This window comes from Garra rufa, chromosome 22 (genome assembly GCF_049309525.1).
Source record: "Garra rufa chromosome 22, GarRuf1.0, whole genome shotgun sequence".
Lineage (NCBI taxonomy): Eukaryota > Metazoa > Chordata > Actinopteri > Cypriniformes > Cyprinidae > Garra > Garra rufa.
The window spans coordinates 19,721,513-19,740,420 of NC_133382.1; the positions used below are offsets into that span (position 1 = coordinate 19,721,513).

The 18,908-nt window shown below is 36.6% G+C and overlaps 2 protein-coding genes across 3 annotated transcripts; both read right to left on the minus strand.

Moving 5' to 3' along the window:
* Window positions 1-2,331: 2,331 nt before the first annotated feature.
* josd1 (Josephin domain containing 1) lies at window positions 2,332-10,650 on the minus strand. Of its 2 annotated transcripts, XR_012341465.1 has the most exons (6): window positions 10,510-10,650; window positions 9,401-10,086; window positions 9,183-9,311; window positions 4,091-4,285; window positions 3,388-4,000; window positions 2,332-2,462 (listed from the first exon to the last, which is right to left on the minus strand). XR_012341465.1 is itself a non-coding variant. In XM_073828262.1 (5 exons), exons 2-5 carry the CDS (start codon window positions 9,682-9,684, stop codon window positions 3,901-3,903), a joined length of 708 nt encoding a protein of 235 aa, XP_073684363.1. In that variant the 5' UTR covers window positions 9,685-10,086; window positions 10,510-10,650; the 3' UTR covers window positions 2,507-3,900. The 2 variants fall into 2 exon arrangements, 1 of the variants encoding a protein (XP_073684363.1); XM_073828262.1 differs by lacking the exon at window positions 2,332-2,462 and having other exon boundaries at window positions 2,507-4,000.
* A 1,609-nt stretch (window positions 10,651-12,259) lies between these two features.
* xrcc6 (X-ray repair complementing defective repair in Chinese hamster cells 6) lies at window positions 12,260-18,832 on the minus strand. The gene is made up of 12 exons (XM_073828537.1): window positions 18,624-18,832; window positions 18,383-18,495; window positions 18,153-18,294; window positions 17,829-18,080; window positions 17,561-17,747; window positions 16,025-16,211; window positions 15,770-15,938; window positions 15,491-15,652; window positions 15,253-15,382; window positions 15,067-15,167; window positions 14,865-14,981; window positions 12,260-12,630 (listed from the first exon to the last, which is right to left on the minus strand). Exons 1-12 carry the CDS (start codon window positions 18,691-18,693, stop codon window positions 12,431-12,433), a joined length of 1,830 nt encoding a protein of 609 aa, XP_073684638.1. The 5' UTR covers window positions 18,694-18,832; the 3' UTR covers window positions 12,260-12,430.
* Between the last annotated feature and the right edge of the window lie 76 nt (window positions 18,833-18,908).

The window sequence follows — 18,908 nt, forward strand, 5'->3', positions numbered from 1 at the left end:
TTGGAGGATTACAATGATATCTATAAGCAATAGATGTCAAATCTCTCATACACAAAGATACACACTGTTTTAAAAAAAGTCTCTTATGACCGCAAAGGCTGCATTTATTTGATCAAAATAGACTTAAAACAGTACAGTATGAAATATAACTTCTCTCTTATGATATTTTTAAAATGCCATTTATTTCTGTGATGACAAAGCTGAATTATCAGCAGCCATTACAATTCTTCAATGTCACATGATCCTTCAGAAATAATTCTAATATGCTGATTTGATGTTCAAGAAACATTTTTTATTATAATCAATGTTGAAATGTTTATATTTTTGTGGAAAATCTGATGAATATTAAGTTTTTATATGTAACCCAGGACCGCAAAACCAGTCTTTAGGGGCCAATTTTTAAGCTTTTCATTGATGTATGGTTTGTTAGGATAGGACACTTTTTGATCAAGAATCTGAGGGTCCAAAAAAACAAAATCTAAATACTGAGAAAATTTCCTTTAAAGTTGTCCAAATTGAGTTTTGATATATTTACGGTAGAAAATTTACATAATATCTTCATGGAACATGATCTTTATTTAATATCCAAATGATTTTTGGCAATTTTTGACCCATACAATGTATTTTTGACTATTGCTACAAAGTATACCCATGCTACTTATGATTGGTTTTGTGGTCCAGGGTCACATATATTATAAAAGTATTGTTAAGGTAAAAGGTAAGGAAGTCCACAAGGGAGTGCTGAAAGGTCAGGGTCTGTTGAAAGTTCAGTGAAAAACTGTGTGAAAAGCTGTAAAAATATATAATAAGAAATGCATAATTCCATTAAGCAAACAAACAAATGATTAATGTAAATAGTAACATAACAAATAAAAGAAACTAAATATTTCCCAAATAATATTAAAATATAATATAAGTATAAATTGAGTCTTTATACACAAATATACAGTTGCGATTAAAATTATTCAACCCCTTAGACCTGTAAGACATTTTACTGCAGAAAACCACATTTTATGAAAACAATTCAACAAAGGCATCAGTGAACTATTGGAGAAAGTTTAATAATATACATTTAAGTGATTCTGAGAACGTAAAGTTGATGAATAATGGAAAAAATCAAATTGGCTCTAAACATTCATGTTCAAAATTATTTAATCCCCAAAAGTGTTGTTTATTCTTTATAACCTCCAATAAACATTGCCTATAAGTGCTTAGAAGCTTCTGTCACCTTTCTACTACAATCTTGGCCCATTCCTCACCTGAAAAAGCTTTGAGATCATTGATCATTTTTGGTTTTCACATTGCCACTGCTTTCATCAAATTTAATGAGAATTAAATCCGGAGACTGAACAGGCCATTCAAGAACATTCTTTGACTGATCCCTGAACCAAACATAAGTCAATTTGGATGTATACTTTGGGATGATTGTCCTGCAGGAAAGTCCATTGATCAACATCTTCAGTCTTTGCACCCAAAGGCATCACAATTCTTGCCAAAATGGCCTGATACTTAAAAAAATCCATGATGTCCTTCATAAAGTCATGATTTCCACTTACTGCAACAGTAAAACTACCCCATAACAGGACCGGCCCACCTCCATGTTGTCCATGGTGTTCTTCGGACTTTAAGCTTTGCCTTATTTTGCCCCAGACATACCACTGATTCACAGGTCCAAAAAGGCTTCAGTTTGGTCACATCACTCCATAAAACATTCTTCCAGAACTCTACAGGTCTACCCAATGAGTTTTAACATGTTCAGGCCTGTCTTTTATGTTCTTCTTGGTCAAGAGAGGTATTCGGCAAGATGCCCCAACACGAAGGCCATACCTGTCTTGTGTTCTTCTTATACTCAGCATTAAAATGTTATTCCCTCTTTTTGTCTGGTCATCTTGCAAGTCTTCGGCTACACATTGCAGATTTTTCTCTGTTGATCTGATCATTTTGTGATACTGTGCTTCTTTGTTCAACACCATCAAAGGTTTTCTGGTGCAACACATTTTTAACTAAGGAATAAGGCTGCTAGCTGTGTCTCTAGGAACTTTTAATATCTTAGAAATCTTCATGTAGCCTTAGACATTCTAATATAAAACTATTATGTAGCTTTTGTGCAAGCTCTGTTGACTTCATGCATGCATGGGCTAAATGTATGTATGTATGTATGAATAACAGCTCAAGCTAACAGTTCTTTAATCGAGTTTCTAAAGGTTTGTGTTTTAAGACAATTTTGTTCCCTACCAAATCACAATAAAGTGATTTAAAAACAGCACTGCTGAATAGGGGGTGAATAATTATGACACAGAAATCCTAGAATTCAAAAACATTAAATTTTATATTGACATTATCACTTCTAACATGTCAGTAAACTGTTATAGATGCACGTTACATAAAATCCTGGATCTTCACAAAAGCTTGTATTTGTAAAGTACTGCCATCTCTGAGGGGCTGAATACTTTTGACAGCAACTGTGGATGACATGAACAAGATTGAAAAGCAGCACCACACTGTATACATACAAAGACATTTTTAATGATGTCACAGCACATTTTACATCATACATAAAGTGCCATCATAAGCATTTTATTTGAATGGAAAACAATGGCATGAGCACATGTTGTCCCCGTCCCCCCTGAAAAAAGGGTGGTGGGGATTTAGATTGTCATGGCAAAGGAATCTATTAATCTCTACAGTATTACAAAGCACCCTGTGTATGGACATGTGGAATGTTCCTTTTAAGTTGTAGTATCTGATTCGAGTGTCTATAATCTATTTGAAGTGTTTTACATAACATGTTGAAGATTGGTGTTTAATAAGTGAATCAAGTCGGATCTGAAGATAACCTGAGATGCATTATTAGACTTCCCTTTGTGTAATCTGCTCCCTCTGTAAACAGTTTAAGGCCATGTTAATCCAACATCAATCAAAGATGAATAAACTCGCAAGATTTCAGAGACTTTCTCAGCCTTTCTATCTCTACAAAGTACATACAACCGTTGAGTAACAACACAGTTTTTGGCAGTTGAACTTTTTTTTTGTTTTTTAAACCACCAACACTCACCTGTTTCCTACAAGTAGTCTAGGATTCATCAAGTCTAACCTTAACTGTTTAACAAGAAAGTGTGTCGAGAGCAACCATTTAAGGTAAGAGATTAACAAGTGACCGTTTTGGTAACGTATGTTTTAGGAAACTAACACAAAACATCCAATTACTGTGGTGCCATGCTGTACTGTGATACACAGGAAACATCTCATCTGTCACTATGCCATTAAATATGTAGGAAACGATTAAGCAGGGGCTACTGGTGTTCCTTCTCTAAATCTTCAAGTACATGCACTAAATAAGTACATATGCACCCCTGTTAAACTAAATCCAATTGGTCAAACAAATACCTTTTTTGGTGTGGCAGACAGTTCAGACGATCACTTGGATGCACGGGAAATCACATGGAAAGAGAAAAGTGTTGACGATGACAGGTGATGCACAAGGAGAACACATCACTAACAATTCCATAACCTCTCACTTTCAAGTCAGAAAACAGTACAAAGTAAAAGAAATAATCAATGTATAAAAAATGCATTAGAATCCCAAATACCAAACGAAATTCTCCACGTAGTGTTTAGTTTTCTTGTGATATCCCTGTTTGTGTTCTTTGCTGCTTTAGTCTCCATGGCAAGAGTCCAGCGGTGTGTGTGTGTGTGTGTGTGTGTGTGTGTGTTTGTGTGTATGTGTGTAAACAAAGTCTGAGCAGTGTGCTTTCATGACTAGTTGAGTGCAACTCCATTTGCTCTTTAAATGGGTCCCTGATTGAACCTCACATTTCCCTCCTGAGCATGAACTTGAGAAACCTCCAAAGCAAAAAACAAACATAAAACAAAAAACGAAAGAGCGATCCAAAACATTCATCAGTTATCAGACCTCCACGTCTGGTGGACTTCCACCTCTTCTGGCACAACCAATAGGAGTTCACAGTTCTTCCCTCGAAGCTGGTGACGCAAGAACTTCCTGTGAAACAATCAGAGCGATAGCTAGAGTAAAAAAAGAGCTTGGCATTGAAACCGACTGCTACTTTTCACTTAAGCATTTCACACTTACCTCAGTTCATCAGCTGTTCCGATAGCATGAGGACTGCGCAGTTTGGAGTCCAAGTTATAGTAGACTCCTCCCACTTCTCGAACTCCAATCCAGTGTTGCCGCTTGAGGGGCAGTCGCAACGGCCCCCAGCGCAGATTGGATGGCACATTTAAAATGAATCCAGTGACGTTCGGCAGTGCAATGCTGCCGACATCCCTATCCAAAAAAGATTGTCACATCAATTTGTATTCATGTATTAAAGGATAACTACTGCCAAAATGCAACCTGGGCTGATTTTTTTTTACTGTAAACGAGACAAACATATATCTAAAAGCATAATTACGACAAACGAGCCGTTTTTGAGATTGACCGTGATTTAGTTTTGTGGTCAATGGCCGGTGAATGGGAGTTCTAGGGGCATACATTTGAGCGCATCAAAATCTATATTTTTACAACACTAAGAAGGCTCGACACACCATGAAACTTTGCTCGAAGTATCGCCTGGGTCTCTACACATGAACTCGAGCATTGAGAACATTGTTTGTGTACACAGAGTTTACTAAAAAGAAAGGTTTTGAACAACTCACTTACACTGTTTGGGTTTCCTCTCACGGCCGTCTTGCCAGTCAAGAGGTGTCTATCTCCAAATGCGAATGAATGGACTCCATAGGACGAAATATTAGGCTTATATGAGGCTCTTTTTACAACTAGAAGGTTAATATTGTTTTTCACTTGCGACAAAACAACGAATTAGCCATGCATTTATATGGAAATATTCTTGAGGAGCTATCCATCCTCGCATTCGGAGATCGACACTTCTTGACTGGCAAGACGGCCGCGAGAGGAAACCCAAACAGTGTAAGTGAGTTGTTCAAAACGTTTCTTTTTAGTAAACTGTGTACACAATGTTCTTAATGCTCGTGTTCATGTGTAGAGACCCAGGCGATACTTCGAGCAAAGTTTCATGGTGTGTCGAGCCTTCTTAGTGTTGTAAAAATATCGATTTTGACGCGCTCAAATTTACGCCCCTAGTACTCCCATTCACCGGCCATTGACCACAAAACGAAATCACGGTCAATCTCAAAAACGGCTCGTTTGTCGTAATTATGTTTTTAGATATATGTTTGTCTCGTTTACAGTAAAAAAAAACAGCCCAGGTTGCATTTTGGCAATAGTTATCCTTTAAATAAACGAAAACATGCTTGAATACACCTCTTCTATGCGAAGCATGGTATTTCTGGGGGAAAAAAAAGGGATAGTCCACCTCAAAATTTTAATCCTGTCATCATTTACACCCTCACTTAACTTGTATGACTGTATAACTATTCTGTGGAACATATAAGATATTTTGCAAAATGTTGGTAACCAAACTATTTAGTTTCCCATTGATTTTGTATTTCTTATGTTTTCACGACGTGTAATCAATCAGCCATATCGGTGGCACTGAACGAAAACAATGCCACTGAACCAAACAGAACTTATCTATTTTGCTGATTATTGCAGTTCAAATGGTCAGTTATTGTCACACTTCGGGCTGTACTAATCGGTCGGACCGGGAAAAACATTTGGAGTATTACAGACTGCCAAAAGTTATAACAAATCAAGAAGAAGAGTGCAAGAAACTGTCTGAGGAACAAAAGGCATTTGTGGTTGGCCTAAACCAGGATTTCTAGGTCAAGAATCTCGACAACTTTCATGTTTGTTCTTATTTCCGCTCAGGTAGGTGAAATATTAAGCTAAAATTTCAATTAATACTACTTGCATCTTTACCACCTATTAAATCCTTCTCTATATGATTTAGCAGCTTCCATATGTTTCTCTGTAGTTTAAACAGCATAAATTGGCAGAAATTGGCTCCAATATGGCCGCGCATCCGGGTAACTGACCAAACCATGATGAAAACACAAGCGTAAACCCTCTATACAATGAAAGTGAATGGGAACCAAAACTGTTTGGTTACCAATAATGTTGAAAATCTGTGTTCTGCAGATGAAAGAAATCCATACAGGTATGGAATGACAAGTATATATTTGATTTTAGGATGGACTACCTTTGTATCTTCCTAATTTTTATATTTATAAATGGGTATTCATAATGTGTGATATAGTCTTTGTATCATAATGCAAAAAAAAGCCTAATTAAAAGAAATTTCTAAAAAGTAAATGTAAAAAGCGAGTTAGATGTTAAAAAAAATATACATTTTTATTATTTCTTTAATTAACAGAGGTGATTCACTGCTTTAATATCTTTTTAGTCATGCGGTGCATTAAACAGGAAATTATATCATAGAGAGGAACGTTGCAGACCCTCATGACTGTTTGTAAAGGTCAATAAGTTTCTTAAAATAACAAATAACTTGACCTTTTATGATAAGCCAGGTCAGTTCAGGCTATAAAATATCATGTGCTGTGACCAAAAATGTAATAGTAATAATTAATGCTTCAAAAGATTTAAAAAGAAAAATCGTATTAAACGCATCTTGAAATCAAAATTCACAATTCTGTTTGTGACCTTTGCTGGCTGAGTCAGAATGAGCAAATTTTATTTTTTTATTTTCACATTTTACATTAAAATACCTGCAAAATGATAAGACTTGTTGGAATCAGACAAAAAAAAAAAAATACATTGAGCTACAGCCATTTGAAGGCAATAGAGTCAGCAGTGTTGATTTGGAGAAATATAGAGCTGAAGTTTTCTAAAGATTCCTCCCATTCTTTTCTTAAAAATAATTACTATATTAAACAAAGACAAAGATGCAAATAAACAGTAGTTTAATCAAGAGCAGCGAGTGGTTCGTCTTTTCTTTTAATGTTTGATTAACATTGAGACAAATCTATGTTATGACCTACTGTAATGCATCTAATATAATGTTACACATCAGATTTTCTCCCAAATCATTCACTAAACGTTCATGTAAGACAGACTGTGTTTGTGTGAATCTCGCCAAGACATATTTCGCAATAATGTACTTTATAGAGAGATCCCACGCTCTTGGAGAGGCTCATGCACACTCTTTGCAAATGTCAGGCAGCGCGATTGTTTTGTTTTCATCGGCATGGGCTTGAAAATCATATTTCTCTGGTTCGAACTCATGTCATCGAGAACACAATATAAATATTCACAAAGCTGGAATGCTGCACTTTGCAACAATAGACATACAACTTGTGGTAAGTTGTAGTTGTAAGCAGAGAAAAAAAGTACTCCTCTCACAAAATTTACAAAAAAAAAAAAACAGAATTTTAGATGTTAATGAATGAAACAAATTTTAATTCTACCTAAACTGGTAGAAAAAAAACCTTTCACTTTTGCCTGTAGCTCAAAATTAGACTGTGCGCATTCAGACTCATTTTGCCAACATGGGTCACATTTTTTATATTGCTGTGTCCATTATAAATTATGTATATATATATTTTTTAATTCATGTGCAAATGTAATGTTTATCAAAAACACAAACTTCCCCTCTCCCAATGACATCTCATCTCTGATGACGTGTGCACCAGTGTGAGGAAGGGACAATATTCTATCCCATCCAGTGACAATTTGCAAACAACAAGGATCAAACGAGCCAATCAATTTCTAGTTTTGTTTTCCTACAGTTTTGCCTGCCCCTTAAATTGTCTGTAAAAACAAACAGTGTTCCACCCAATCACCGTCAGGGGGTTGGTGTTGTGGACTTTCGTACTGGTGCAGGGATGTGAGGGAGGCAGAGCGAAAGTCCACAACACCAACCCCCTGACGGTGATTGGGTGGAACACTGTTTGTTTTGCTGTGGAATCGTTGGTAGCACCGATTGTTTTTTTGGGCATATCTCGGACCCTAGGCTGACTACAGAGACACGTTTTTTTTTTACAGACAATTTATGGGGCAGGCAGCGAGCGGATCGTGAAGAAAGGTCAGCTGAAAGTGACACTTTATGTTTCAGCCAAGAATCGCTGATACAACCTTTAATCGCACGATGTTGTGAGGCGCGTTTAGTCAATGAAGCCGGTACTTTGATTAGTAGTAAATCTCCATCACGTGCGTTCAGCTGGAGCAGCAATTAATACACAGAGACGTAAATCACTGACAAGCTACGCCAAATCGCGTTCAAAATTGCATTCGATTTTGAGCGCGATTTGGCGTAGCTTGTCAGTGATTTACGCCTCTGAACGCTCCAGCTGAACGCAGCTGAACGCACGTGATGGAGATTTACTACTAATCAAAGTACCGGCTTCGTTGACTAAACGCACCTCACAACATCATTCGATTAATCGTGCAGCCCTACAGTGGTGGCTAAAATTATTAGAACACTAGTATTTTCATCAGCTAAAAAGGTTTTAAGTCAGTTATTTCTACCTTTTGCTGCAGTGTGTCAGCAGGAAATATCAGTTTACATTTCCAAACGTTCATTTTGCCATTAACTTTAATAATCCAGTGAGATTTTTGTTTGCACAAGGAGCCTGAAAACAGCCAGTGCTCCACACAGAGATCTGATCTCATCTTCATCATCATCCAGTCTGTCTGGAATGACATAAAGAAACAGAATAAACTGAGACAGACTAAATCCAGAAGAACTGTGGCAACGTCTCCAAGATGCTTCAAGAGACCAAATGCAAAAGACAGTCACACCAAATGTTGATTTCATTTAGTTAATAGAAGTTAACTGATAAAGAAAATCTATTAATGACATTTTTGCTCATTTTACAGCAAGTGCCTAAAACATTTAACAGTATGTTGCTTTGCAGGCAGGTTTCTTGAAGCATCTTAGAGACGTTGTCACAGTTCTTCTGGATTTAGTCTGTCTGTTTGTTCGGTTTCTTCATGTCATTCCAGACGGACTGGATGATGATGAGATCAGATCTCTGTGTGGAGCACCGGCTGTTGTCAGACTTCTTGTGCAAACAAAAATCTCACTGGATTAATACAATTAATGTCAATGAATGTTTGGAAACGTAAACAGCTATTTCCTACTGACACACTACAGCAAAAGATAGAAGTAACAGACTTAAAACAATTTTTTAGCTGGTGTTCGAATAATTTTGGCCACCACTGTACTGTATGTACATTTTTTAAAAACAATATGAAACAAACAAATTCAAAAAGCACATTTCTAAACTTTTGCCTTTTCAAATACCTTCTCTTGTCCCACCAAACAGCCTCAAAGCCACGAGTCTGCAATGCAGCCATGATGACGTTCACATCATAGTTGCCATTTCCCAGCATGTTTTTCTTGTGGGGTGTGACCAAAGTGCTAGGGGACAGCCTGAAAAAGAAAGAGGAAGCAGAAGTGTGCCTAAAAAAAAAATCCAAAATTAGATCACTTCATGAACAATACATAATCTTAGCACTGACCTCTGATAGATGTCCTGAAGTGCATCACGGCTGAATGCCGCTCCGTCCTGGAAGACATTGTTTAGGGCGTGCAGAGCGCACAGCTCCCGGTGCTGCTTTTCGTGATAAATGACGGGAGGTTGCGACGAGGTGGGGGGCGTTCCAGCATTCGGCCTATCCTCCAGCTCGGACCCACGTCCACCGACGGCTTCTCCTTTCTGCTTGCTGACCTTCCATGGCATACAGCCCAGCTCCTGAAACCCCCCGACCCCCCTCCCCTTACCAGAACATGGAGTACTCCCCATTCCTGCTGCTATGTCACCACTATCATCTCCACAGCAACCTCTCAGCTGCTTGGGATGAGTGGCAAGGGGAGGGGAGGTAGCTACTGGAGTGAAAGGTGAGCCAGTGCACCTTGCAGTGAATCAGTGAAAAGAGTAAAAACGCAAGTGGAGCCCAAGTGTCTTCTCAGAAGCGGATTCGATCGTGTCCTCTTTCTGCATTCTTCATGTTGTTATTGCACAAAGACTTGCCAAGCACCATAGTAACCACTAGGGCAGAGCAGTTCTTTCCATTTTGGCCGACATCAGGGTGGAAAAGACTTACAGCATGACTTATACAGCTGACTTGGGCTAAATGGGTCAGCAGTGCAGGACCCTGGCAACTGCCATAGTAGACCACCGTGAGAACTGCAGAGATAACCTTGGCTTTAGAGTCAGAAAGAAACAACACAACAAGAGAGTGATTATAAATCAGCCATTAAAAGCAAATGCTTCAATATCTAACATTAATTATCGTTTAACCGAGTGGCAAGTCTAAACACGAACCCTTTTGACACCTAGAAGGCTAATGTGCAGTTGTGCCCAGGATGACTGCATTGGGAATGGCTGTACAAAACTTCCTGCCAGCTGACTGGATGGGTGTTTACGACTTATTCACGGACAGAAAATATATTTAACACTTCGTACATAAGTTTAACAAGACATCTTGAGACATGACATATTTCTGTTAGGAATTCTGAACTACTGCGTTCAGACCAATCTGACACTCTGGCTACGTGCTACTCGTTTGATAGCAACGGATAAAACGACACCTTTCAAACTATAAGTATACTTCTTCGTGGTACTTACCTCTGTCTGTATACGATATGTTACAGTCTGGGCTGCTTTGGTTCCTCTAAGTTGGCGTTTTCGCGTCCACTCCTTGAGTTGTTTATTCCTTTGTCTCTTGTACTTTTTCCTTGCAGCTCTCTGGCTCAACGTGAGCATGCGCAAAACGTCATTGGCTTTCCGTTGGCTTGCGTCACGAGCAGGTTGCATCCCATGGGACTGTCAAACGCGTCTAGGTCGACCACATGCCCCACATTAGGAAATTAATAAGAGACTTCCTATTTCTTTTTGGAGAGGTTAATTTTCCTATTTTTTTCCCCCTTGATAAAATATTTATCTACATTTAGATCTGCTGTAATTTCCAACATCTGTGGTAAATGAGTAACGTTAGTCATCCTTCTGTTTGTTTTCGTTTCGTGCTAATGAGAAAACAAATGACAATGCCCGATTACTTCATGCCAGGTCTTCTGGAAACCAACAAACTAGTAAACTATTAGTTGTATAACAAAATAATAAATATAAGATATTTTCTCATGCCTAGGCTGGAGATGTAATCTGTATTTTTCTTCCCACTATTTCTACACAGATTTTGAAGTGAAAACAGAGGAATGGATTTAGAATAGATTTAAAGGTGCTGAGAGAGTATTGAACAAACTAGTTTCTGAACCTAATGTTTTACTAAACATACATGCAAGAATAGACTTGTTGAATTACTTTAAGGATAGGGGTTCAATTTAGCAGGCATAAATCTTGTAATCTACATTAATAACCTCCTAAGTATCAATGGACAACATTTTACATACTAATTCAAGTTTAACAATTTTTGTTTATTTTCTCCATTACTGTTGTGTATTAATCCTAATAAAAAATAAATGTACTAAAATGTATTTAAAATACATTTATTTCATGCTAAGTATACTACAAATACATTTACATATGTGACCCTGGACTACAAAACTAGTCCTAAGTAGTATGGGTATATTTGTAGCAATAGCCAAAAATACAATGTATAGGTCAAAATGATAAATTTTTCTTTTATGCTAAAAATCATTAGGATATTAAGTAAAGTTCATGATTCCTTAGGATATTTTGTATATTTCCTACCATAAATATATCAAAAGCTAGTAATATGCACTGCTAAGAGCTTCATTTGAACAACTTTAAAGGCAAGTCTCCGAGTATTTAGATTTTTTTGCACCCTCAGATTCCAGATTTTTAAATAGTTGTATCTAAAAAAAAAAAAAAGACCCTCATGACTTATTTTGTGGTCCAAAGTCAATACCCTGCAATTGTACTTTTAGTATACTAAACTGCTATATTTAAAGTCTGCTAAATCAGAACAGCTAAATACTTAATGCACTTTAATTATGTGGAAGTTCCACATAATCCAACTAAAGATATACTTAAGTATATTTGATTGTGCTAAAGTAGAACTATTGCAAGTATACTTTAGGTACTTCAAATATTTTGCATTTAAAGACCATACAATCTTCATCAATAGTGATATTAAAACATATTTTAGGCTTAAACATAAAGAAATGTGCATTGTGCACAAGTGGTACTCCAAAAAAAGTTGAATTATAATTTTTATATCAGTAAAGCTCGAGTGATATGTCAGTAATTATGTTAACAGACTTGAACTATACTTAGTATGAAATAAATGCATTTTAAATCTATTACTTTTTTACTAAAGAAATCAAGACTGTGAGGCTTACAAAAATAAAGAGCAAATGTTTAAAGAATAGAAAGCAAATGATATTCAATGCTACTGTCAAATTACAAAAATCTAAGCTTTTATTACATCCATTATGACAACAGTCACAATATCAAACAGAATTTTGCTCTATATTGGAAAGTCATTTATAATGTGCAGGAATACAAATCTTTCTGTATTTATTCCATGAATAAGTATGTAATCAAGTTAGGCAAGGCCCAAGAACATTTATTTGGAGAATTGCATGGTCAGAGCATCTATAAGCTCCTGTTTCTTGGTTCCTGTTGTACGTATTGCAAACTGCTTGCATGCATCTTTTAGCACAGGCACTGTCAGTTTTCCCAAGGTGCCCTTTGCCACATGGTTTTTCAGGTCTTCCTCTGAGATCTCAACTTTTGGCTTCTTTTCAGCACCACCACCACCATCAGCTGGGCAAACAGATGAGACAAAACAAGTCAAGATTCTGTTACTGCCAACTTTCAACATTTCTGAATGTGGTGACACTGTTACAAAAACAGAAAAGCCAATCTATGGAAGTTAGAAATTATTTTTAATGATTATGGAACCATGCTGCTGTGTCTTCACAGTAGCTCATAGTATTATTATGCATATGGCATGTTATCAGGACAAAAAAAGAGAAAAACTTCCCATTCAATATGACTACATAATTTTTACTTTTATTAATTTTAGAATTAATGGGTTAGTTCATGCAAAAATTAAAATTCTGTCATTTATTACCTCATGACAGCAGATTGTGATGTAAAGAAGAAGAGATGTTAAATAAATTTATTTTTTGCTTTTTTTGCGCACAAAAAGTATTCTTGTAGATTCATAATATATCAGATGAACCACTGATGTTACTATTTTAATGTCCTTACAATGTTTTTGGGGCTGGGAACATTTCAGTTACATTGCTGTTTATGCAGGGTCAGAAAGCTCTCAGATTTCACTAAAATCTTACTTTGGATTTGAAGATGAGCTTACGAGTTCAAAACAACATAAGGGTGAGTAATTAATGACAGAATTTTTATTTTTCGGTTATCTTTAAAAAAAAAATGAATCAATAAAGAAATACATTGCTGCTACAATAATACTATTGTACTGTATTGTATTGTAAAATAAGCGAGTATCATGATTTGAATATTTCATGATGATTTTTTATTTTACAGAACAGTAAAAGTACGGTATAGAGACTCTACAGCTTCTCTATTATTGGCAAATTTATAACTGATTCCCATAACAAATTTAGGAATATGGTTGGCACGTGCTGTGTTTTTATTATAAGTGACCCAGCACTTGAGATGGAATTTATGTGGAGCCTTTAGAGACACTAAAAACACTGGTTCATGGGTTTACACACACCTTGCCGAATCTGCAAAATGTTAATTATTTCACTAAAATAAGAGGGATCATACAATGCATGTTATTTTTTATTTAGTACTGACCTGAATAAGATATTTCACATAAAAGACATTTACATATAGTCAACAAGAAAAAAATAATGGATGAATTTGTAAAAATGAACCCATTCAAACGTTTACACACACTTGATTCTTAATACTGTGTTGTTACCTGAATGATCCACAAGTGTGTTTTTTTTGTTTAGTGATAGTTGTTTATGAGTCCCTTGTTTGTTCTGAACAGTTAAACTGCCCACTGTTCTTTAGAAAAATCTTTCACGTCCTACAAATTCTTTGGTTTTTCAGCATTTTTGTGTATTTGAACCCTTTGCAACAATGACTGTTGAGATCCATTTTTCCACACTGAGGACAACTGAGGGACTCATATACAATTATTACAGAAGGTTCAAATGCTCACTGATATGTAAGAAGGAAACACAATGCAATAAGAGCCGGGGTGTTAAAACTTTTTGAATTTGAATATCAGGGTAAATTTCACTTATTTCATCTTCTGGGGAACATGTAAGTATTTTCTGTAGTTTCTGATATTTAGGTAAAATAAGAAAAATGTACACATCTTCAATCCGTTCAAAAGTTTTTCTTAATGCAGCGTGTTTCCTTCTGAAGCATCAGTGAACGTTTGAACTTCTGTAATAGTTGCATATGAGTCCTTAGTGTAAAAAGATGGATCTATAAACTATACAGTCATTGTTGGAAAGGGTTCAAATCCACAAAAATGCTGAAAAAAAAAGTTTTTCTTGTTTTTGTTTTTAACTGTTCAGGACAAACAAGGGATTTACGAACAACTATCACTAAACAAAAAAAAAAAAAATCAGGTAACAACAGAGTTTTAAGAATCAAGTGTATGTAATCTTTAAAATTCAACTATTATTTTGTCCTATGAACTATATGCAAACGTCTTCTATGTAAAATACCTTATTCAGGTCAGTACTAAATAAAAAACACCATGCATTTTGTACGATCCCTCTTATTTTGGTAAAATAATGACCATTTTGCAGATTCTGCAAGGTGTATGTAAACTTTTGACCTCAACTGTAAATGAACACTTCATTTTGAAACACGCAGTGGTCAGATATCAGCCAACATTTATTTGTTAATTGTGGACCCTGGCTGAGATTCTAAGGGAGCTGCACAGAGCAGTTTGATAGTGCTGCTTAAAATCCACTTTAATCCACCTAAATACAGAAAATTTCATCCCTGATGCTTGCTTTATATCCAAATAAAATCATATGAAATCTCACCAGTTTTGCGTTTAGCTGCAGGCTTCCCTTCTGGGTTATAATCAGGAGGATAGACCAAATCTTTGAACTCTTGAACCAGTGGGCCAAGACGTTTATCCATCATTTCTACCTTGGGCACTGAGGGAGCATACAGAGTGAGACAGTAATAAAATACCAAAAGAACAATAGTCCATTAAAAAACATTTTAGAACACAATAAATACTTGTTAAATCCTCAATGGCCTCAGGCGCAAGCATATCCAGAGCCAAAGCCTCCAGGTTCCTGTAGTGCTGTTGTAGCACTGGGTTTTCAAATGAATCGCTCCTGTAAAAGCATAAGTTTTACAGTACAAATCAACTAAACCTCTGTTAATGAAGAACGCATTATGCACAACCAGAAAACCACACACTTGTATTTAAAGCGGAGCTTGTGCACAATCTCTTTCATCTTGTCCACCTGTTCATCAGAGGCTGTGGGACCCACGTGAGCTTCCACAGTGCGTATGTCATCAGCAAAGGGAAGAAATATCACATGGAAGCCTAAAATATTGGATCCCACACTTTAATATTATTATTTGATATTTATACAAAAATCAATTAGCCATACATGTTCAGTGTAAATGAAAATTCAGTCTTGATTGCAGTTACCTGGTGGTGTAGCCTGGGTTTGACTTTGATCCAGTTCTTCTCTTTGGGGAACTAGTGCCACAAACCGAGGTGGAGTGTTACGACGGGGGATGTATCTGCATAATGCAAATACATTTTTTTCACTGCACTTCAAAAGCAGTGCTGTAAACATACAGGAGCTTCCTAAAAGAAAAAATGAGGAACTTGCCATGAGCAATGTAAAAATGATCAGTTAAGAAAACGCCTGGATTGAACTGAAAGCAGTGCTTAGGCTCAAGACATGAACAAATGTAGACCTACCTGATATCTGCTCTTCCTCAGGGTATATGAAGAGCGCGGGCCGTATATGATGGTGCGGTTTGAGGCGGTCCATGGGTTTAAAGCCCATCAGAACCAAACCTGGATCATCAAACTTCTTAATCTCATCTACCTCATCCCTTTCCATCACAATCTGTTTCTTTCCATAAACCTTCATAGTAAGTAGTACATTTAGTATAAAAGGGACACAAACAGCATATTACAGTATAGCTTTGTGATACTATTGATTTTTATTACCTGTGCCCTTTTCATGTCGTTTGGCAAAAGTATACCCCCGTTCTGGGCATGGAAGTAACGGGTTTTAGTGCGTACTGGTTCGTTGCTATCTCTGTAAAGTTTGACAGCAGAAGGTTTGATGGCAGTCTTGGCCAACACATACACGCCGACTGCCAGATTGACACCTTCTCCGAGTGAGAATGTTAACCTTGAACACAACAAAAACATATATAATGTTCATTCGACAGAATTGTTTCAAAGTCAAAGTTGGAAAAAAGTCTATTACAAAAAAAAAAAATTGTATGTATGCAAATTCAAGGTGCACATTCCTAGTAATTGTGTACTTAATTCTTATGTTTGTATTTGTACATTTTTGGAATATTTGTCCCTACTGAAACACAGAAATAATAATTTAATGAGAAGGGTTATATTAACCTATTAATATAATAATTTTGCTTACATCTACATTGTAAATATGCTTTTTTACTATTTTATTACTTTTTTAAATAATAATTCAGTATGCTTTATTTTTGACAAAACATCCTATGTTTCGGTAGTGACTTTACAATTTAGACAGTGACAGTAATTCTTTGGTAGCGACCACATCACATTACAGAATTTTAACTTGTATACTAAAACACTACTAAAATATAGAAATATTAAATTTACTATAAAATAATTCTACTAAAATTTAGTGTATTTGACCCCCCCATATAATATGAAGATTATGCGTTTTTGAATCCTATTAGCATCCCATTCGAAAATGACCAATGAGTTTCGATATTTGTCCTACTATAGAAAATAAGCTCTCTATTTTTTTTTTTCATTGAATCCTATGAGACCAATATAGAATCGCGTTCAAAAATGACCAACGAGTTTCGATATTTGTCCTATTTAAAACTTGACCCTTTTGTAGTTATATTGTGTACTAAGACAGGCGGAAAATGTAAAGCTGTGATTTTCTAGGCCAATAAGATTAGGAACTACACTTCCATTCCGGCGTAAGAGTCAAGGAAGTTTGCTGCATAACATGGCCAAAGCAGGCTCAGTAATATCACGCCGGTCACATTGGAAGTTACCTAGCTGGGAATTAATTTCAGGCGCTGTGTGATATTACTGTGCCTGCTGCGTCCATATTACGGCAGCAAACTTCCTTGACTATTACACCAGAATGGGAGTGTAGTTCCTAATCTTATCGGCCTAGAAAATCACAGCTTTACGTTTTCTGCCGGTATTAGTACACAATATAACTACAAAAGGGTCAAGTTTTAAATAGGACAAATATCGAAACTCGTTGGTCATTTTTGAACGCGATTCTATATTGGTCTCATAGGATTCAATGAAAAAAAAAAATAGAGAGCTTATTTTCTATTAATTGCTATCAATTGCAAATCTGTCTGTTATTAGGAAAACTACCTTATGTGCAACTAAGTTGTATACAAAAATGTAAGTTTTTATTTGAGTGCAGTTATTATTATTATATCTGAAAAAGAATTATCACATATACACATTTATTTACAAGATACATTCTTTTTTTTACATGTGCAGTGTATTTACCTGCTTTGAGCTCTTTTCTTTAACTCTTTAGCTCTGACCCTCTTCTGCAAGTCCTCAAGTTTCCTACTGGGCTCAATCTGGAGGCCAAGCTCGCTTTCATCTTCTGGAGGGCTTACAATGTCACAGAAGAACAGTGAAACATCAAACCCTCCTGGCTTTGTAAGATGCATCAAATCTATGACCACACCTGAGGAACAACAAAACATAGGTTATAAAATGTCCATCATTCATCAGTAAAACTGTTGTTTTTGGCTTCTAATCAGCCTACCGGTTTCTTTAAGGTCAGCAGCTTTTGTACGAGCTTGTCTGTCTTTAGCACTGTCTCCTCCGTGAGGGTTATCCCTGCAAGTGAAGATCATCAGGCGCTTGTGGGACAGCCTCAACTTGATGTCACTGTAAAGGTTGGAGCAACACCAAAGAGCCTCTCCGAGGGAAGTTTCCCCACTGCCCATGGTCTTTTCAGCCACTTCAGCTCCTTTCTCACCGTAAAGTTTTTCAATATCCTGTACACGCTGGGCTCCTGAAAAGGGAATCAGTATGTGAGATAAATTCATATATGCAAGCTGAAAAGCACAAAGATTTAGTTACCCACCAGGTGAATCCAAGTCATGGTAGACGTAGACATGCTTGAAGGAGTTTCTTGGGTTCTTGCTCTGCTCAGTCCCATAGAACACCAAAGCCACCAGGTCTTTGTCACTGCTTATGATCTTACTAGTGTACACATTACGCACACACTAGATACAAGGGAGAATAATGTCTATTAGACATGTATATTCTGAAAATAAAAGATAATGAATGAATAAATGTTACAGTTAGACTCACCTGCATAGTCATGTCAAAATTTGATGGCTCTCCATCCTCACCCTTGACGAACATCTCTTTGGATGCATCAACTAAAAACACCAGACTGTCGCGGCCACTGATTTTGTAATCACCTGTTAATGCATAAGTAATATAGAATTTATATTTAATCACATGTTCATTTTATATAAGTACGTTTAATGAAATACAAAGCGTGCAGCTTATATCAAAGAGGACGATTAATGCAGTTAGCTGTGCTAACCTCCAGAATCTTCTTCATCTTCCTCAACCTCGTCGTCTTCGTTTTGATAGTACTCTCTCCACTCCGCCATTACTCTTCGCTTCCTCTAAGAACCGTTTCACTGTTGGTTTCAATTAAAGTTGGGAAAAAGCAAACTTTCTTCAATTTAAGACTAGGCACTTTTCTTAGCAAGAGAACTTTGTATCCCAATACAACCGCGCCTGCATGCATCCAGTCAGTGCGCCTCAATTTGAGTGACAGCTTCAGTAGCGTATCAGAGACGAGTATTGAACGGCAAGAACCAAT